Source organism: Nerophis ophidion, linkage group LG27, assembly GCF_033978795.1.
Source record: "Nerophis ophidion isolate RoL-2023_Sa linkage group LG27, RoL_Noph_v1.0, whole genome shotgun sequence".
NCBI classification, from domain to species: Eukaryota; Metazoa; Chordata; class Actinopteri; order Syngnathiformes; family Syngnathidae; genus Nerophis; species Nerophis ophidion.
This window is the reverse complement of record NC_084637.1, coordinates 4,293,127-4,315,450: the sequence shown is the minus strand read 5'-3', so window position 1 is coordinate 4,315,450 and position 22,324 is coordinate 4,293,127. Positions and strand designations below refer to the sequence as shown.

Genomic DNA, 22,324 nt, shown 5'->3' with positions numbered 1-22,324 from the left:
ACTTTATAGCGTGAGAGTCCAGTCCATAGTGGATCTAACATAATAGTGTGAGTCCAGTCCATAGTGGATCTAACATAATAGTGTGAGAGTCCAGTCCATAGTGGATCTAACATAATAGTGTGAGAGTCCAGTCCATAGTGGATCTAACATAATAGTGTGAGAGTCCAGTCCATAGTGGTTCTAACATAATAGTGTGAGAGTCCAGTCCATAGTGGATCTAACATAATAGTGTGACAGTCCAGTCCATAGTGGATCTAACATAATAGTGTGAGAGTCCAGTCCATAGTGGAGCTAACATAATAGTGTGAGAGTCCAGTTCCTTGTGGATCCAACATAATAGTGACTCCAGTCCATAGTGGATCTAACATAATAGTGAGAGTCCAGTCCATAGTGGATTTAACATAATATTGTGAGAGTCCAGTCCATAGTGGATCTAACATAATAGTGTGAGAGTCCAGTCCATAGTGGATCTAACATAGTGTGAGAGTCCAGTCCATAGTGGATCTAACATAATAGTGTGAGAGTCCAGTTCATAGTGGATCTAACATAATAGTGTGAGAGTCCAGTTCATAGTGGATCTAACATAATAGTGTGAGAGTCCAGTCCATAGTGGATCTAACGTAATAGTGTGAGTGTCCAGTCCATAGTGGATCTAACATAATAGTGTGAGAGTCCAGTCCATAGTGGATCTAACATAATAGTGAGACTCCAGTCCATAGTGGATCTAACATAATAGTGTGAAAGTCCAGTCCATAGTGGATCTAACATAATAGTGTGAAAGTCCAGTCCATAGTGGATCTAACATAATAGTGTGAGTCCAGTCCATAGTGGATCTAACATAATAGTGTGAGAGTCCAGTCCATAGTGAATCTATGGACTGGACTCAGAATGTCTCGGAATTGTAAACTGCCAGATAATTGGAGTACAGATGTTTGAGTGACAGAAAACACTTTCTTGGACTGACACTGTTTCTTCTTGTCTTCTTGCTCAAGCTCGTCTGAGAAGTCGTTTGCTTGGATGACTGCCGGTACGAATCCTCTCTTCCTGCACTGCACATTTATTAGAAAAGATCGAAGGTTTGTGGAAGTGACTGCACAGACTTGCAGAGGTTGACTAGTTTAGAGTGCACACAGCAGTCTGAGTCCCACATAGAGGCAAGAAGGGGTGGAGAGTTCCCAGTACATTTCCGGAAACTTTACAGGAAGTTAAGCTCTGGAAGTTTGGAAATATTGACCATTTTTTTGATTAATCAAAGTTGGACACCATCCATCCATCCCTCTTCTTCCGCTTATCTGAGGTCCGGTCGCGGGGGCAGCAGCCTAAGCAGGGAAGCCCAGATTTTCCTCTCCCCAGCTACTTCCTCCAGCACCTCCCAAGGGATCCTGAGGCGTTCCCAGGCCAGCTGGTAGACATAGTCTTCCCAACGTCTCCGGGGTCTTCCCCGTGGCCTCCTACCGGTTGGACGTGGCCTAAACACCTCCCTAGGGAGGCGTTCGGGTGGCATCCTGACCAGATGCCCGAACCACCTCATCTGGCTCCTCTCGATGTGGAGGAGCAGCGGCTTTACTTTGAGTTCCTCCCGGATGACAGAGCTTCTCACCCTATCTCTAAGGGAGAGACCCAAACTCATTTGGGCCGCTTGTACCCGTGATCTTATTCTTTCGGTCATGACCCAAAGCTCATGACCATAGGTGAGGATGGGAACGCAGATCGACCGGTAAATTGAGGGCTTTGCCTTCCGGCTCAGCTCCTTCTTCACCACAACGGATCGGTACAGCGTCCGCATTACTGAAGACGCCGCACCGATCCGCCTGTCGATCTCACGATCCACTCTTCCCTCACTCGTGAACAAGACTCCGAGGTACTTGAACTTTCCCACTTGGGGCAGGGTCTCCTCCCCAACCCGGAGATGGCACTCCACCGTTTTCCGGGCGAGAACCATGGACTCGGACTTGGAGGTGCTGATTCCCATCCCAGTCGCCTCACACTCTGCTGCGAACCGATCTAGTGAGAGCTGAAAATCCTGTTCAGATGAAGCCATCAGGACCACATCATCTGCAAAAAGCAGAGACCTAATCCTGCAGCCACCAAACCGGATCCCCTCAACGCCTTGACTGTGCCTAAAAATTCTGTCCATAAAAGTTCTGAACAGAATGGGTGACAAAGTGCAGCCTTGGCGGAGTCCAACTCTCACTGGAAACGGGTCCAATTTACTGCCGGCGATACGGACCAAGCTCTGTACCTTGCAGTTTTAAAATAAATACATGAAACTATTTTAATTCATGTTAACATTTAAGAAAGCTAGGGATTAGCAGTATAGTTTTCTTGTGCGTTGTGCACTGTAGTTGTCAACTAGTGATTAGCACTAAAGCTGCCAGCTCGCGATCAGCGCTGTCGTTGCCAGGTAGCAATTAGCACTCTAGTTGTATATCAGCGATTAGCGCTGTAGTTGCCAGATAACGATTTCCAGACTACTTGCCAGATAGCAATTAGCGCTCCAGTTGCCAGCTGGCGAGTAGTGAGCTAGTTGCCAGACAGTGGTTAGTGCACTAGTTTCCAGCTAGATGTTTGCAGACTAGTTGCCAGCTAGCAATTAGCGCTCTAATTGCCAGCTAACAATTAGCACAGCAGATGCTAGCTAGCGATTAGTGGGTCAGTTGGCGACTAGCAATTTGACCACCAGTTTCAAGCTAAAAATTAGCGTCCTTGTTCCTAGCTAGCGATTAGTTGCCAGCTAGCGAGTAGCGCTCTGTTGTATTTTAGAGATTAGCACTGTAGTTGCCAGATAGCGATTAGTGCGTCAGTTGGCACCTGGCAATTTGCGCACTAGTTTCAAGCTAAAAATTATCGTCCTAGTTCCTACCTAGAGATTAACGCACTGGTTGCCATCTAGCGAGTAGCGCTCTGTTGTATGTTAGCGATTAGCACTGTAGTTGCCAGATAACGATTTCCTGACTAGTTGCCAGCTATTAATTAGCGCTCTAGTTTCCAGCTGGCGAGTAGCGAGCCAGTTGCCAGACAGTGGTTAGTGCATTAGTCTCCAGCTAGATGTTTTCAGACTAGTTGCCAGCTAGCAATTAGCCCTCTAATTGCCATCTAACAATTAGCGCACCAGTTGCTAGCTAGCGATTAGTGGGTCAGTTGGCGACTGGCAATTTGCGCACCAGTTTCAAGCTAAAAATTTGCGTCCTAGTTCCTAGCTAGGAATTAGTTGCCAGCTAGCGAGTAGCGCTCTGTTGTATGTTAGCGATTAGCACTGTAGTTGCCAGATAACGATTTCCTGACTAGTTGCCAGCTAGCAATTAGCGCTCCAGTTGCCAGCTGGCGAGTAGCGGGCCAGTTGCCAGACAGTGGTTAGTGCACTAGTTTCCAGCTAGATGTTTGTGGACTAGTTGCTAGCTAGCAATTAGCGCACCAGTTGTTAGCTAGCGATTAGTGCGTCAGTTGGCACCTAGCAATTAGCGCACCAGTTGTTAGCTAGCGATTAGTGGGTCAGTTGGCGACTAGCAATTTGCGCATTAGTTTCAAGCTAAAAATTAACGTCCTAGTTCCTAGCTAGCAATTAGTTGCCAGCTAGCGAGTAGCGCTCCGTTGTATGTTAGCGATTAGCACTGTAGTTGCCAGATAACGATTTCCTGACTAGTTTCCAGCTAGTAATTAGCGCTCTAGTTTCCAGCTGGCGAGTAGCGGGCCAGTTGCCAGACAGTGGTTAGTGCACTAGTTTCCAGCTAGATGTTTGTGGACTAGTTGCGAGCTAGCAATTAGCGCACCAGTTGTTAGCTAGCGATTAGTGCGTCAGTTGGCAGCTATCAATTTGCAAACTAATTTCAAGCAAAAAATTTGCGCTCTAGTTCCTAGCTAATGATTAACGTGATGCTACTAGCGAGTAGCACTCTGGCTGTCAGCTAGCGATTTTTGCGCAAGTTGCTGGTTAGCGATTAGCACGCTGTTTGCCAGCTTGCTATTAGCGGCACTACTGCTATTATTTGAATATTTTGATATTGTACAATACCTTTTAAGACTAGTTTAATACAAAACACAATTTAAAAAAAAAGATATATGGATGGATGATGTTGTAGATCCCTGTTTTAAATCACACTGCAGCTGGTATGGCCCGCTAGTGGTGTGGAGTGCCGGTAAAGTTGGTTCAAAGAAGAGGGCAAACGGGTCTAAAAGAAGACTAGAGAAGCTGTTAAAGGTTTTGCGATCATTTCAAACTAATAAGTTAGTATGTAATATGTAGTGATGCTCCCATGGCATTAGGCACATTTTCAAAGTTATGGACGTATATTGAGAGTAAAGAATGTAGGTCATGAAAAAAATTATGCCGGAACTATTTTCCCTATAAGACGCATTGATGCTATGAAGTGAGAGAAAATCATCCCAGCTTAGAACTATTGGACTAAATATTGACTAACATTTTCCAGAAGGAGACTGCCAGGGCGGCGCCATATCTGGATGTCAATCTGGGCGCCAAGGGGCCGAGGAGGGCCAGTACCCGCCTGAAGTGGACCGAGCATCTCTGCATGACAGTGAGGGTCTGTCTCTTCTGCTCACACGGAAATGAAAATCAACCTCGTATATTCTGACCACCCCAGTAGTAACGTTTGGAACGGCCTTAGAACGGATTCCAAATAAAGCCATTGATTTTTTTCAATACTTTCATAAGATCGTAGCATCAGGTGACCAAGAGTTTCACGACATGAAAAGTCGTTTCTACGGAGTAAAGATTTTTTTTCCTCGCTCCCAAAATAAAACATCCCCCATATGCTTTCTCCTCCTTTTGCTTGAGCAGAAAGTCATCATCCTAGTAGGGATGTATCCCTTTATGGAGGATGCCTGTGCATGACTTTGTTTAACACGGGGAGACTGGTGCACAGACAGTCACCACACCATCCTTGACAGAATCGGGTCAGGGTCCATTGGAATGGAGTCCAAGACGACTGGGGACCCTTTTCTGCTGCAGCCTTATTCCGCCATTGCAGCCGTTGTGGTAGTTCTTAAATCTACCGTCTTCCGCTTGCTTCGCCGTTGAGGTCTTCGCCGTATCCCGAGCTAGAAGGCAGTCAGGTAGTAGGCCTTTGCCAAGGGCCACCTGGGGTAACAGTAGTAAAGGGGTTAACCTCCTACTGCCCCACAACCCCATAGAGGAGCCTCCACTGCTGGAGGCCCTTTAACGTCATGCCCAAGACACTGAGCAGAAAGTAGGCCAGTGACGAAGCTGTAAGGTATGCACATAGTTCTCCTACAGGCTGAATACCGCCGGTTCCTGTTGAAAATGTATTTTGACGGGTTGAAAAAATCTGAATCAGAAGTACTTGCATTGTGATTCTCAGCACAATCCCACTCGAGAGTAAAAAAATATTCAGTCAAAGGCTGGACTCCAGGGAGGGGGTCCAGACTGATACCAAAGGAAAAAAAAATCAACAACAAAACTTACAACAGAGGGGACGGAGGGGGAGTCTAAACATGTACATAGAATCAACAAAACTTGCAGCAGAGGGTAGGGAGTGGGAGCATAAACATGTACATAAAATCAACAAAACTTGCAACGGAGGGGATGGAGTGGGAGCATAAACATGTACATAGAATAAACACAATTTACAACAGAGGGGATGGAAAGGGAGCATAAACATGTACATAGAATAAACAAAACTTACAACAGAAGGGATGGAGGGGGAGCACAAACATGGACATAGAATCAACAAAACTTGAAACAGAGGGGAGGGAGTGGGAGCATACACATGTACATAGAATCAACAAAACTTGCAAAAGAGGAGAGGGAGTGGGAGCATAAACATGTACGTAGAATAAACAAAACTTACAACAGAGGGGATGGAGTGGGAGCATAAACATGTACATAGAATCAACAAAACTTGCAGCAGAGGGGAGGGAGTGGGAGCATAAACATGTACATAGAATCAACAAAACTTGCAACAGAGGGGAGGGAGTGGGAGCTACGGAGGGCTGGCTGAAGCTGTATAACCGCTACTTAAGCGGTCCATCGCCCCTAAGGGGAATCAAGCAATGGTGGGGGTGTGCATATACACACTTTCTAGGGTGTAGTGTCGTTGTGTCTATAGGCCTGGGGCCACTCTGCATGGAGTGCAAGCAAAGTTCAACTCCCAGTTGTTACTAAAAAGCAAGCTCTTCCTCACCGACGTATCTCTCTCTCCTCTCAGGCTCGGGGGGCCACTCGGCTCACGTGACCTCCTATTCAGACAGTGGCTATCAGGACAGCAGCGTCAGTTACTACAGCAACCAGAATGTCGTGCGTTCGGAGCCCCGTGCGTCTCTTTCCAGAAGCCCGAGAGCTGAGGGTCAAGCGTCAGGGCAGGTAGGATGGATCTGGAATTCCCGGAGTGTACCTCGGACCCACGTCTTCTCTCTTGCACTCTCAGCCATCTGGTCGGGTCCTACGAAGGATGACATCCCTCCCCTCCAGGAGTCAGTCTCCCGGCTGCCCCACAGCCGGCACGGTCTCACCTTCTCGCATCTCCCTGCGAACGTCCCAGGGCAGCACCTACGACTCACCTATCCTTTCCGAGCCCAAACCGCTGGCCGCAGTCTTCCCCGGGACCACCATGCCGCCCTCCTGCCTGTCGCCTTCTTCCCCAGCTGACGGCTCACAGGTCTTGGGTGGCGTGGGAGTGGGCGCCGGCGGCCGTCTAGGCTCCACTCTGTCCCTCATAGAGGGGAGGGGCATGTCGGGGTCACCGCTACGCTCTGGAATGACCGCCGTGCCCCAGCATTACGGCTCCACTCTGCCCAGGCAGAGCCAGTCCCTGGCCTACGGAGCAGACCCCTACGGTCTGTACCAGAGGAGCGCCCTGCCCCGCCCTGACAGCCTCATAGGTCAGTCTCCGTCTTGCCCACTCAAGCCAAACCCAGACACATTAAATCCAACAATGCTCTGAATCAGGGGTCACCAACGCGGGTCGCCCGTAAGGACCAGATGAGTCGCCCGCTGGCCTGTTCTAAAAATAGCTCAAATAGCAGCACTTACCAGTGAGCTGCCTCTATTTTTTTAAATTGTATTTATTTACTAGCAAGACATTTTTAATTCTAGGAGAGACAAAACTCAAATAGAATTTGAAAATCTTCACTTGTTTAAACGAAATCATTAATATTTTTTACTTTGCTTCTTATAACATTCAGAAAGACAATTTTAGAGAATAAATACAACCTTAAAAATGCTTTTAGGATTTTTAAACACATATACATTTTTACCTTTTAAATTCCTTCCTCTTCTTTCCTGACAATTTAAATCAATGTTGAAGTAAATGTATTTATTTTTATTGTAAAGAATAATAAATCAATTTTAATTAAATTATTCATTTTAGCTTCTGTTTTTTCGACGAAGAATATTTGTGAAATATTTCTTCAAACTTATTATGATTAAAAATTAAAAAAATATATATTCTGGCCAATCCAGAAAATCTGTAGAATCAAATTTAAATCTTATTTCAAAGTCTTTTGAACTTCTTTTAAAAGTTTTGTTCCAGAAAATCTAGAAGAAATAATTATTAGTCTCTGTTAGAAATATATCCATCCATCCATCCATTTTCTACCGCTTATTGCCTTTCGGGGTCGCAGGGGGCGCTGGCGCCTATCTCAGCTAAAATTGGGCGGAAGGTTATGTACACCCTGGACAAGTCGCCACCTCATCACAGGGCCAACACAGATAGACAGACAACATTCACACTAGGGACCATTTAGTGTTGCCAAGTTAGAAATATAGCTTGGTCCAATTATTCTAACAAAGTGCAAATTGGATTTTAACCTATTTGAGACATGTCATCAAAATTTTAAAATTAATCTTAATCAGGAAAAATTACTAATGATGTTCCATGACTTATTTTTTTAATTTTTTCAAAAAGATTCGAATTAGCTAGTTTTTCTCTTCTTTTTTTCGGTTGAATTTCGAATTTTAAAGAGTCGAAATTGAAGATAAACTATGTTTCAAAATGTAATTTTCATTTTTTTCGTGTTTTCTCCTCTTTTGAACCGTTCAATTAATTGTTTTTTTCATCATTTATTCTCTACAAAAAACCTTCTGTAGAAGGAAAAAAAATGTACGAAGGAATGACGGACAGAAATACCCTTTTTTGTTATATTTATCTTTTTATATATATATTTATTGTGAGAAATCATTAAGATGATCAGTGTTTCCACAAAGATTAATATAATTAATTATTAATAATAACAGAGTTAAAGGTAAATTGAGCAAATTGGCTATTTCTGACAATTTATTTAAGTGTGTATCAAACTGGTAGCCCTTCGCATTAATCAGTACCCAAGAAGTAGTTCTTGGTTTCTAAAAGGTTGGTGACCCCTGCTCTAAATTTTGGCAGAAATATGAACAATATCTCCGACAGGGACCAGAAACAAGAGAAGGAATTTATCTACAATGGTACCTCAACTTAAGAGTGTCTCTTTTGTAAAGTAAATGTGTACAGCTGATATTGGCAACTACATCAACTGTGTGATTGCCTGAGAAGCTGGACAGGACAAAAAAACCCAAAAAACATTTTTTTTAAAAAAGATTTTAATTTAGGCGGTGGCTCTTAGTTGTTAAGGTGGCCGCCTTAACAATAAAGAGCCACCGCTGCGGGAAACCCTGCTTTGGCATGACTCGGCCGGGGTTTAAACTCACAACCTACCGATCTCGGGGCGGACACTCCAACCACTAGGCCACTGAGCACTGAGGACGTTACTTTAAGCCCTCATCAGAAAGTTTTGAGTGGGGCTGTCTGCAGAGTTCTTAGTACTTCTTTAAAAGCAGCATCTTCACGGGTAAACTACCGTATTTTCCGCACTATAAGGCGCACCTTCAATGAATGGCCTCATTTAAAACTTTGTTCATATATAAGGCGCACCTTCAATGAATGGCCTTATTTAAAACTGTGTCCATATATAAGTCGCACCTTCAATGAATGGCCTTATTTAAAACTTTGTTCATATATAAGGCGCACCTTCAATGAATGGCCTTATTCAAAACTGTGTTCATATATAAGTCGCACCTTCAATGAATGGCCTCATTTAAAACTGTGTTCATATATAAGTCGCACCTTCAATGAATGGCCTTATTTAAAACTGTGTTCATATATAAGTCGCACCTTCAATGAATGGCCTTATTTAAAACTGTGTTCATATATAAGTCGCACCTTCAATGAATGGCCTTATTTAAAACTGTGTTCATATATAAGTCGCACCTTCAATGAATGGCCTTATTTAAAACTGTGTTCATATATAAGTCGCACCTTCAATGAATGGCCTTATTTAAAACTGTGTTCATATATAAGGCGCACCTTCAATGAATGGCCTTATTTAAAACTGTGTTCATATACAAATCGCACCTTCAATGAATGGCCTTATTTAAAACTGTGTTCATATATAAGTCGCACCTTCAATGAATGGCCTTATTTAAAACTGTGTTCATATATAAGTCGCACCTTCAATGAATGGCCTTATTTAAAACTGTGTTCATATATAAGGCGCACCGCATTCAAGGCGCATAGAATCGATGCTACAGTAGAGGCTGGGGTTGTGTTATGCATCCTTTAGATGGAGCTGCGCTAAAGGGAATGTCAACAAAACAGTCAGGTCAGTCAAACTTTACTAATAGATTACAAACCAGCGTTCTGACAACTCCGTTCAAACCCAAAATGAATAAACAGCTGTTTTATTATTTTTCCCGATTCAATAAACAGGTAAAAAACAGTCTGATACTGTTACGGTAAATCAAACGTTGGTGCAATCACAATATAGTAACACTGGAAATAGTGCAAAGCAATAATATATCAATAACTCAACGTTGCTCAAACGATGATGTCACACAACACAACACACAAAATAAACATGTAAAGCTCACTTTATTAACTTATTCCTCATCCACAAATCCCTCAAATTTCTTCTTCTTCAGTGTTAATCAAACAGTTGGGCGAATACGGCATCCAACATGCCCGGCTCCGTCTCGTCGAAGTCGTCATTAAAGGAAGTGAAGTGAATTATATTTATATAGCGCTTTTCTCTAGTGACTCAAAGCGCTTTACATAGTGAAACCCAATATCTAAGTTACATTTAAACCAGTGTGGGTGGCACTGGGAGCAGGTGGGTAAAGTGCCTTGCCCAAGGACACAACGGCAGTGACTAGAATGGCGGAAGCGGGAATCGAACCTGCAACCCTCAAGTTGCTGGCACGGCCACTCTACCAACCGAGGAGTCAGTGTTGCTTAGACTTAGACTTCCTTTTTATTGTCATTCAAATTTGAACTTTACTGTACAAATAAGAACGAAATTGCGTTGCATTAGCTCTTAGTAGTGCAGGATAACAAAAAAAAAGCAATAAGGTAAATAAATATATTACTGTACAGATAAATATATTGCACTTTTGCATATGCATCCAGGTTTATGGATGTATGTTATATTGTCTTTTTATTCCAGCGAGTTAATCCATTTTGGAGGGAGTTGAGATGATTTAATTATGATGCTTTCAAGAGTCTTACAGCCTGAGGGAAGAAACCGTTACAGAACCTGGAGGTTCTGCTTCAGAGAATGCGGAACCTCTTCCTAGAGTCCAGCAGTGAAATCAGTCCTTGGTTGGGGGTGGGAGGAGTCTTTGCAGATTTTCTGAGCTCTGGTCAGGCAGCGGCTTTTTGCAATCTCCTGGATAGGAGGAAGAGGAGTTAGTTGCTGCTAATGTTAAATTCTCTCGCTGCTGGCAGAAATATTATAGTGTTCCTAATGTTAAAAGGATCAAGCCATTGTTTACAAATTTGGTAAATAAATAACCAAAAAATGTATATTGGGTTGTTTTCTTACTGTACCGAAAATGAACCGAACCGTGACCTTTAAACCGAAGTTTTTGTGTATCGTTACACCCCTATCAGCTTTTGAGAAAATTTTAGGTTTTTAGGTGCGTCTTATAGTGCGGAAAATACAGTACTTTCTATTGTATCGTTTTTTGTTTTTTGTTTCAGTGGGAGACGTTCATTTGAGTGTTTTTGGGCTACCAATTTCACTCCAACTAACACAACGCTGTCAAGCGCCATTCATATAAAACTTGCGGGCCACACTGAATGAATTAATGAATGAATGAATGAATGGTATATTTTGAGCCATGCAAACAAAACAAGAGAATGACATAAAATACAAAAGAAATATATAGATACATTATTTTTACACCTACATTGAAAACATTACATGTGACTAATCTTTTGTAGATGTCAAGATTGGCTCAAAAGGGAGTGGGAAGAAGTAAACTTATTAGGTCCCACCCCTATACATATACAATATATATGTACAATATATAATACAATAATGTATATACTATAATTCAATTCAGTGGTTGCTGCTATATATTGTCTATATAAAATACATTCAAATTCACACACACTTACATATATACATATGTACACACACATATATACACACACACATATATACAATTTATATATATATATATATATATATATATATATATACACACATAATCACATACATACACACATGCATATACCCAAAATACACACATATCCATAACACACACACACACACACACCTATATAAATACTATAAATATAATAGTATATATAATATACACTTTTGTCTAAACATTAGTAACAGTTTATGGTGCGTATGGGAACAAGCTTTCATTTTGACTGTGATATTAGTGGTTAAAAGTGGATCTGTGGCTGTGGAGCTAACATTAAACTTTCATATTAAGGTGGGGGGGCCGCAAAATAACGTCTCGCGGGCTGCGTGTCTGAGACCCCTGCTTTAAGCCTTCATCAGAAACTCACCAGTGTCTGCAGAGTTCTTAGTACTTCTTTAAAAAGCAGCATCTTCACGAGTAAACTACTTCCATCACAGCTCCAGGAGGGTTTTTTTTTTTTTTTTTTGTCAAAGATCTCCACATTTTTAATGCAGGTGGCCAACTGTTCACCACGAGACCAAAAGTGTCACATCTCCACTGTCCTTCGCCAGCTTCCAACCTGCCGTGGCCGCGGTGCTGATGCTGCGACAACACCGAGTCACTAAGCCTCTCCCACTGACCCACATAGCCGGGCTTCTATCACAAAGCCATCAGCTGATTATCATCTGGCAGCAGCCAAAGGCTTTTAGTCTGCCATCAACATCTGCTTTATTCTTGATGCATGCTTAAGTGCACACACGCCGCTGCACCCTTTTTGTGCACATTTGTTGTGCTTCCACGTGGAAGAGTGGACGCATGTTTTTCAAAGCCACTGAACTACACCGAACATGTCCTACTCTCCCAGTTAAGTGATTTTCTGCTACGTCGCCCAAGTCCTCATTCCCAGTTATCCATCCCATCCGGAATAATCCCAGATCACAGGCAGATGATGAGCAATAGACACATTTTTAGGATGCTTTCCGTTAAAGGCCTACTGAAATGAGATGTTCTTATTTAAACGGGGATAGCAGGTCCATTCTGTGTCATACTTGATCATTTCCCGATATTGCCATATTTTTGCTGAAAGGATTTAGTAGAGAACATCCACGATAAAGTTTGCAACTTTTGGTCGCTAATAAAAAAGCCTTGCCTGTACCGGAAGTTGCAGACAATGTGGGCGTGACGTCACGGGTTGTGGAGCTCCTCACATCTGAACATTGTTTACAATCATGGCCACCAGCAGCGAGAGCGATTCGGACCGAGAAAGCGACGATTTCCCCATTAATTTGAGCGAGGATGAAAGATTCGTGGATGAGGAAAGTGAGAGTGAAGGACTAGGGAAAAAAAAAAAAACGAGGGCAGTGGGAGCGATTCAGATGTTATTAGACACATTTACTAGGATAATTCTGGAAAATCCCTTATCTGCTTATTGTGTTACTAGTATTTTAGTGAGATTATATGGTCGTACCTGTACAGCCTGAAGGTCGGAGGGGTGTGGCCACGGGTGTGGTGACTGGCAGTGTCGCCAAGGGAAGCCACGTTTCTCGACAAGATTTATTTATTTTTTTCCTTCCTTCACGGTGTAAGCATCCCACGGTCGGGGGCAGCCGGTGGGAGGAGGCAAGTGAGTCCGTAGCTGCAGGAGGAACGACGCAAGCTATCCGCTCATGTCTGCGGTAGGAGCCGACTTATTAGGAAACAAGGAAAACACCGGCTGTGTTTGTGTTGCTAAAAGCGGCCGCAATACACCGCTTCCCACCTACATCTTTCTTCTTTGACGTCTCCATTAATAAAAAAGCCTTGCCTGTACCGGAAGTAGCAGACGATGTGCGCGTGACATCACGGGTTGTGGAGCTCCTCACATCTGAACATTGTTTACAATCATGGCCACCAGCAGAGAGAGCGATTCGGACCGAGAAAGCGACGATTTCCCCATTAATTTGAGCGAGGATGAAAGATTCGTGGATGAGGAAAGTGAGAGTGAAGGACTAGGAAAGAAAAAAAAAAGACGAGGGCAATGGGAGCAATTCAGATGTTATTAGACACATTTACTAGGATAATTCTGGAAAATCCCTTATCTGCTTATTGTGTTACTAGTGTTTTAGTGAGATTATATGGTCGTACCTGTACAACTTGACCGCCAGTGTCTCCAAGGGAAGCCACGTTTCTCGACGAGGCGACGGCAGCCGGGCTGAGATTTTTTTTTCTTCCCCTCCACGGTGTAATCATCCCACAGTTGGGGGCGGCCGGTGTGAGGAGGTAAGAGAGTCGGCAGCTGCAGGAGGAACGACGCAAGCTATCCGCTCATGTCTCCGGTAGGAGCCGACTTATTAGGAAACAATGAAGAAAGGGCGGCATGGCGTAGTGGGTAGAGCGCCCGTGCCAGAAACCTGAGGGTTGCAGGTTCGCTTCCCACCTATGGACATCAAAGTCGCTGCCGTTGTGTCCTTGGGCAGGACACTTCACCCTTTGCCCCCGGTGCCGCTCACACCAGTGAATGAATGATGAATGAATGATAGGTGGTGGTCGGAGGGGCCGTAGACGCAAACTGGCAGCCACGCTTCCGTCAGTCTACCCCAGGGCAGCTGTGGCTACAGATGTAGCTTACCACCACCAGGTGTGAATGAATGATGGGTTCCCACTTCTCTGTGAGTGCTTTGAGTATCTAACAATAGAAAAGCGCGATATAAATATAATCCATTATTATTATTATTATTATAAGGAAAACACCGGCTGTGTTTGTGTTGCTAAAAGCGGCCGCAATACACCGCTTCCCACCTACATCTTTCTTCTTTGACGTCTCTATTATTAATTGAAAAAAATTGCAAAAGATTCAGCAACACAGATGTCCAGAATACTGTGGAATTATGCGATTAAAGCAGACCACTTATAGCTGGGATCGGTGCTGGATCAAAATGTCCGCTACAATCCATGACGTCAAACGCACTCATCATTCTGCGACGTTTTCAACAGGATACTTTGCGCGAAATTTAAAATTGCAATTTAGTAAACTAAAAAGGCCGTATTGGCATGTGTTGCAATATTAATATTTCATCATTGATATATAAACTATCAGACTGTGTGGTCGGTAGTAGTGGCTTTCAGTAGTTCTTTAACAAGCCTGCTGTGATTGACCCAAATGATGACAAGCGTGCAGGAACAAATGTCCTGCTTCCACACGGTAAACAGCGCTGTGGTTGTGTGTGCACCTGCAGGCCTTCACAGCACCTACGCCTCTCAGCCAGGACAAATGGACCCCGAGCTGAGAGCAGCGCTGTCCCCCGATTGTCACATGACGCCGGTGTTTGACGAGCACACCTTCCACAGCCCGCTGTACCACAGCCCCTCCCACGACCTGCAGGGCTCCCTTTTCGGCACAGGTGCAGGTAAAGTACATCAGCTCCACTCACATTGCAGATTGTTTTCTTGTTGACGTCATCGTCTAATGCAGTGGTTTTCAACCTCTTTTGAGCCAAGGCACATTTTTTGCGTTGAAAAAAATCCGGCAGCAGAAATCATTAATAAACGAAACTCAGTTGACAGTAAAAAGTCGTTGGATATGACTTTAAAGTGTAACCAAGCATGCATGACTATAGCTCTTGTCTCATAGTAGGTGTACTGTCACAACCTGTCACATCACACCCTGACTTATTTGGAGTTTTTTTCTGTTTTCCTGTGTGTAGTGTTTTACTTCTTGTCTCGCGCTCCTATTTTGGTGGCTTTTTCTCCTTTTTCGGTATTTTCCTGTAGCAGTTTCATGTCTTCCTTTGAGCGATATTTCCCGCATCTACTTTGTTTTAGCAATCAAGACTATTTCAAATGTTTTTATCCTTCTTTGTGGGGACATTGTTGATTGTCATGTCATGTTGGGATGTACATTGTGGACGCCCTCTTTGCTCCACAGTAAGTCTTTGCTGTTGTCCAGCATTCTGTTTTTGTTGACTTTGTAGCCAGTTCAGTTTTAGTTTCGTTCTGCATAGCCTTCCCTTTTGTTTATTTATTTAGCTCGGTTGGTAGAGTGGCCGTGCCAGCAACTTGAGGGTTGCAGGCTTCTGTCAACCTAGTCACTGCCGTTTTGTCCTTGGGCAAGACACTTTACCCACCAGCTTCCAGTGCCACCCACACTGGTTTGAATGTAACTTAGATATTGGGTTTCACTATGTAAAGCGCTTTGAGTCACTTGAGAAAAAGCGCTATATAAATATAATTCACTTCACTTTTTGTTTAAGCATTCGTTACCTTTTTACCTGCACACTGCCTCCCGCTGTTTCCGACATCTACAAAGCAATTAGCTACCTACTGATATGGAAGAGTATTACACGGTTACTCTGTCGAACTCTAGACAGCGCAGAGACTCAACAACAACACAACATTTGTAGACTATAATTACTGGTTTACAAACAATATTTTTACCCCAAATAGGTGAAATTACACAATCTCCCATGGCACACCAGACTGTATCTCACAGCACATTAGTGTGCCACGGCACAGTGGTTGAAAAACACTGGTCTAATGTGTGTCATTGTTCATGACGCACGTGCATGTATTTTATTTTAAAAAGTGCTAAAAATGCATACATAGATTTTAAATGAGTTTTTATAGAGCTTTTAATACTATTGTTACAAACCCCAAAACCAGTGAAGTTGTCACCTTGTGCAAATGGTAAATAAAAACAGAATACAATGATTTGAAAATCCTTTTCAACTTATATTCAATTGAATAGACTGCAAAGACAAGATATTTAACATTCACACTGAGAAACTTTATTTTTTGCATGTATTAGCTCATTTGGAATTTGATGCCTGCAACATGTTTAAAAAAAGCTGGCACAAGTGGCAAAAAAGACTTAGAAAGTTAAGTAATACTCATCCAACACTTATTTGGAACATCCCACAGGTGCAGAGGCTAATGGGGAACAGGTGGGTGCCATGATTGAGTATAAAAGCAGCTTCCATGAAATGCTCAGTCATTCACAAACAAGGACGGGGCGAGGGTCACCACTTTGTCAACAAATGCGTGAGCAAATTGTCCAACAGTTTACGAACAACCTTTTTCAACCAGCTTTTGCACGGAATTCAGATATTTCACCATCAGTCCGTAATATTATCAAAAAATTCAGAGAATCTGGAGAAATCATTGCATGTAACATTGAATGCCCGTGACCGTCGATTCCTCAGGCGATACCGCATCAAAAAGCGACAGTGTGTAAAGGACATCACCACATGGGCTTCATAAAACCACTCACAGCCACTACAGTCGGTCACCACATCTGTAAGTGCAAGTTAAAACTCTACTATACGGACCCAAAGCCATTTATCAACAACACCCAGAAATGCCGCCAGCTTGTCTGGGCCCAAAGCTCATCTAAGATGCACTGATGCAAAGTGGAAAAGTGTTCTGTGGTCTGACGGGTCCACATTTGAAAGTGTTTTTGGAAACTGTGGACGTATTTGCAAATCATTGTATTCTGTTTTTATTTACCATTTACGCAACGTGACAACTCGACTGGTTTTGTATCAAAAGCACAATATGAGTGTGGCAAGTCCTTGTTGTTTACATTAGATCAATTGTGAAAAACAGATCTAATGACAAGATTAATGGGGGTTTACAATAGTTTAGTTTAGTCTTTACAGTATTTGAAGGGACAATGTGTCAGAGTTCGTTGGTGTTGAACCCCAAGATGCAGAGAAGGAGGCAGGCATTGAATGGGAAAACATGGTTTTAATTTAAAATACTAGAACTAGAACAAACGAAAGGTTACAAACAAAAAGCATGCACGTGGGCGGAATAACAAACTAAGGGAGCTAGTACTGGAAGCTAGAAAAACAAAAGGAACTTTAGCATGGAAGCTAGAGGATAACAAACAAAAAACTGGAAATAGCTAATGGCTAACAAAAACAGCATACCGCTACGACGACCAGGACAAGATGTAGCACGACAGGTAATAGCTGAAATGATGCCAGACACGAAAGGTAGCAAAGACACAAGAGTGACATGAGGCAACGACAATACAAATGACAATACATAATCCAGCCCTGACTGGAGGAACAAAGCAGGTAAAATAGAAGCTGGCTGATCGACACCAGGTGTGACCAAATGCCAATCTGCCGCAGCTGAGTGAAAACAGGACACAGGGAGACAAACAGGAAGCTGAACCAAAATAAGAGCACTAGACAGGAACTAAGGACAGGAAATACTAAACACACAGAGGAGAAACTCAAACACAAACAAACTGTCAGTGGCAACTCTGACACAATGCTCAGAAACATTAAGCTGAAAGACCGCTTTTGTACCAGATTAACTCTAAATAGCTCTTTTCTATCTGCAGTTGTGACATAATTAGTCACAATTGTTTTGTAAAATGAATGTGTAAATAGAGTATCCTAATTTAGTTCAAGGTATTTTCTAGGGATGCACCGATTAATCGGTAACCGAATATATTCAGCCGAATATGGCAAAAAAAGCCACATTCGGCCTTCGGTGGAATGAGTTAAAAACAAGGCCGAATAGTGGCGTGTGACGCAAGTTTTTTGACGCGGTGACGCAATCAACCAACGTGCAGTGACGTTGGGATATGTTGTGTACCTGTATAAGTGTATGAGGTTACAAGCACACACTTATTGAGATTTAGTGGGGCCTCTGTTTACATTATTAGCCTGTTGTGTAGGCTACCTGTATAAGTGTATGAGGTTACAAGCACACACTTAATTGAGATTTACTTGAGCCTTCTGTTTACATTATTAGCATATCTACTGTGGCTAAGCAGACTTTTGCCAAAAGGACAATAATTCATTTGTTGTGGGTTTATCCACTTTAATGCACTTTATTTTTTTTTTTGGAATGCATGTTTTGTTTGAAGGCCTAATATAAATGAAAAACTTTGTGCTTTTTTTGAAAAGCAAAGACTACTGGATTATTAAAAAAATGTCAATATTCAATAAAAAAATACTTTATTTGAAAAACATGTCCAAATATTTATTCTAGGCTATTTATGCAATATAAAAAAAATTGTGAAAAACTGCATTCCTTATTCGGTATTCGGCCTTCGGTCAAGCGTTTAAATTTTATTCGGCTTCGGCCACAAATTTTCATTTCGGTGCATCCCTAGTATTTTCATATCTAAAGTCACAGTTAGTGTTAGGTTCCAAGCTGAACGCCACATACATGTCATTCCGCCACGCCAGCAGAGGGAGCACTCGTATAGGAAAGGAGGGAAATGGGAGGTGCTCATTAGTGCTTCCGTGTCTCAGTCAGGCCACACCCTGCCATGAGAACACAATCAAGCACTTCCTGTCTTCTTTTTAACCCTTTAAAACAGGTCGGTAAAGTGTGGTGATATTAACACATTTGTCTCCAAGCAATTATAAGCGTTTCTGAATATAGAAATATCGAAGTATGTTTTTTAAATGTGTGTATTTGTGATGACATTTGTAACATTCAATAAGCGATGTCTCCCTTTGTGTGTGAGCGCGGGAATGGCGGCGGAAGTGGACTTGTTAAGAAAAACTGATTGTTGACATGTTTTATAGCTATAGTCAGCTAACAATATGTGTCATTAGGGTCCGCAGGCCCATTGCAAAAGGACTCCACAGGAGTCCTTTTGCAATGGGCCAAGGACCTTATTGAAATTGTAAGGTTTTATTCTTTATTATTATTAGGGTCCGCCAGGCCCATTGCAAAGGACTCACTCCACAGGAGTCCTTTGCAATGGGCCAAGGACCCTATTGAAACTGGTGCGTTTTTTTCTTTCTTGTTTATTATTATTCCGCACCTATGCGCTGTAATTTGACCCCCTTAACATGCTTCAAAACTCACCAAATTTTACACACACATCGGTATGGAGCGGCAGACCAACTAATTAAGCAACCAAACACCAAAAAACAAAATTGCGCGCTAGCGCCCCTTAGGAAAAAAAAAACAGACTGCTTGTATCATGTTAGACCCGCTCGACATCCATTGCTTTCGGTCCCCTAGAGAGGGGGGGTTGCCCACATCTGAGGTCCTCTCCAAGGTTTCTCATAGTCAGCATTGTCACTGGCGTCCCACTGGATGTGAATTCTCCCTGCCCACTGGGTGTGAGTTTTCCTTGCCCTTTTGTGGGTTCTTCCGAGGATGTTGTAGTCGTAATGATTTGTGCAGTCCTTTGAGACATTTGTGATTTGGGGCTATATAAATAAACATTGATTGATTGATTGATTGTAACTTCCGTTAGCAATGTCGTAGAGACATGAAACAAAAACTTCTATGTAGGGCTGACTTAGACCTAGATTTCCTAATTTTACTTTCTTGGGCAAAAATCAACAAAAATTTTGCAAAAAACCATTCAAAGCAAAATTTTGGCAAAAATTACTATTTTTGCCTCTTTGAGCTGTAATTTGACCCCCTTAAAATGCTTCAAAACTCACCAAACTGGACACACACATCAGGACTGGCAGAAATTGCGATCTCATAAAAAAATAAAAACACAATACTCAAAATTGCGCTTTTTGAATAAAACACAGAAAAAACTGCTCCTAGGAAGAGAAAACAGACAAAACTGCTTGTAACTTCCGGTAGGAATGCCGGAAAGACATGAAACAAAAACTTCTATGTAGGTCCCACTTAGACCTACATTTTAAAAACTGACATCCTTCAGGAAAAATCAACAGGAAGTTAAAAATTACCCCTTCAAAATAAAAGTTTTGCAAACACCCGTCACCTTTTTTCAAACATTATCTCCTCTGAGCTCGTTTGTCGTTTCGGCTTCAAACTCGCACAGAAGAGAGATTGAACCCTTCTGATTAAAAGTATAGAACAGAGTTTTGATCACTACTCCGGTTTTGATTTTACGCGCCTTCAAAGAACCCCTACGCGAAGTTTCCTAAAAAATGTCATTTTTGCCTCTGAGCTGTAATCTGACCCCCTTAAAATGCTTCAAAGTGCAAGTTAAAGCTCTACAATGCCAAGCGAAAGCCATTTATCAACAACATCCAGAAACGCCGATCTGTAATTTGACCCCCTTAACATGCTTCAAAACTCACCAAATTTTACACACACATCAGGACTGGCGAAAATTGCCATCTAATAAAAAAACAAACCCCTAAAAATCTAAATTGCGCTCTAGCGCCCCCTAGGAAAAAACCCAGATAAAACTGCATGTAATTTCTGTTAGGAATATCGTAGAGACATGAAACAAAAACCTCTATGTTGGTCTGACTTAGGCCAGGGCTTGAGTAGCGGCGGCAGCCAAAGGCGGACCCGACCAACGCTGCTTGCAGCTTTAATTGTAATTGATTTATAATGACAGTGACAACATAGGAAAAAAAAGCATTCAAGAAAGCAGCATTAAAACGAGGCAATGTCAGAATACAGTGCAAACATGTAAAATGAAGAGGTTTATTAAAGCAACAGTGCCGCTATGTGATGGATATGTCAGAACAAAAAGTGTTGGGATATGTAACGGTCAATCTTCCATGTTTTTGTGGATTTGTTTTATCATTTCAAAAGTAAAGATGTAATTGTTTAACAATGTGAATGAACAAATGTGGATTTGAAATGACATTGTCGAAACCATTTGGATGTGATTAAAAGCACAATAGAAATGTAAATGAGAGTAAAGAAATTAAGAAATGTTTAATAAAAAAAAAGTCAGGCCAGACCCTGCGATGAGAACGCAATCAAGCACTTCGTGTCTTCTTTTTATCCCTATAAAACAGGACACACCATTACGAACACTGGGACCAGGCTACTCAATGCGAGGCCTGTAACACAGTCCCTGGCTACCAAAATAAAGGGATACAAAAATCATGCAATAAAATTATGACAATAAATTCATACTATAGAACTGAATTGTTCAAATTAATTCCACTTCCATGCCGTGCAAGGAGGACAGTACTTGTTTACGTACAAATCTCGAGTGACTGCTTTTTGTTCAAAGTCATTCCCAACCACTGTGTCATGTCACATAAGTGCGCCGTGACAAATCCTCAGGTATTCCCTGGGAAATGATCCGATTTCACTTAATTGGTCCAAAAATAAACGACCGCTCTATGCCAGTGACGTGTATGGACAGATGGCAGAAGGTACTTAAGGTGTGGAGACGCCGGTCTATAGAAATTGTTTAAGAGAACTTTGTGTGCAGCTCCTTTGGGACAAAATCTCACCTTTCTTTATCCTGGTTGGACTTCTTTCAGCTGTGGGGACCCTCCCTCGGACCACAAGCCACTGCAGCACTCTGCCGTACCAAAGAAGCAACTACGGACTGAACAATGCCACCGTGTACGTCGATTCCTTCAGGGTCCCCGGCGACCCCGTCTTCTCTCACCGGCACTCTAACCTGGTTGAGCGGATGGTCACCCGCACGCCGTCCATAGAGAGCATCCACAAAGACCCCAGGTGAACGGGAAGAAACCACCTCCTGACTTGCAAAAACAGAACATTAATGAAGAGACTTCAGCAGAAACGAGATTAAGTGGCAACTCAATTAGCCTTCTGGCTCTTATTTCCCCCCCCCAGGGAGTTTGCGTGGCGAGACCCCGAGCTGCCGGAGGTCATCCATATGCTGCAGCACCACTTCCCCTCCGTGCAGTGCAACGCCGCCGCTTATTTGCAGCACCTGTGCTTTGGAGACAACAGGATCAAAGTGGAGGTAAAGGGACAAACAGAATGTATTCCATAGCCTCGTATTGATAGACAAAGGATCGATCGAGCCGTTATGAGCCATGCAGTTTCTCAGTCTACAAAACCTAAAGTGAATTCTCTACTTTCTCTTTTTTTGAGCCAACGCACCATCTGTTCCAACTAAAACTGATGAAATATTGCTGCCAATTGTGTACTCTTCTTATTACACTCCTTCCTGCGGAATAAATAACTGCAGCATAATGGAGCCATTTGGTTGTTCGGGCGTCTTTTGTTGCTGTCTGAGCACAC

General features: G+C 42.6%; 1 protein-coding gene across 1 annotated transcript in view; it reads left to right on the top strand.

The window, feature by feature from the left end:
* The window catches only part of LOC133544550 (plakophilin-4-like), a 63,001-nt gene that overhangs the window by 13,146 nt on the left and 27,531 nt on the right, over positions 1-22,324 (top strand). Inside the window, exons 4-10 of the mRNA XM_061890024.1 lie at positions 993-1,027; positions 4,428-4,538; positions 6,183-6,337; positions 6,402-6,855; positions 14,632-14,802; positions 21,589-21,790; positions 21,911-22,043. Coding sequence (XP_061746008.1) covers positions 993-1,027; positions 4,428-4,538; positions 6,183-6,337; positions 6,402-6,855; positions 14,632-14,802; positions 21,589-21,790; positions 21,911-22,043 — 1,261 coding nt within the window. The remainder of the gene's footprint in view (positions 1-992; positions 1,028-4,427; positions 4,539-6,182; positions 6,338-6,401; positions 6,856-14,631; positions 14,803-21,588; positions 21,791-21,910; positions 22,044-22,324) is intronic.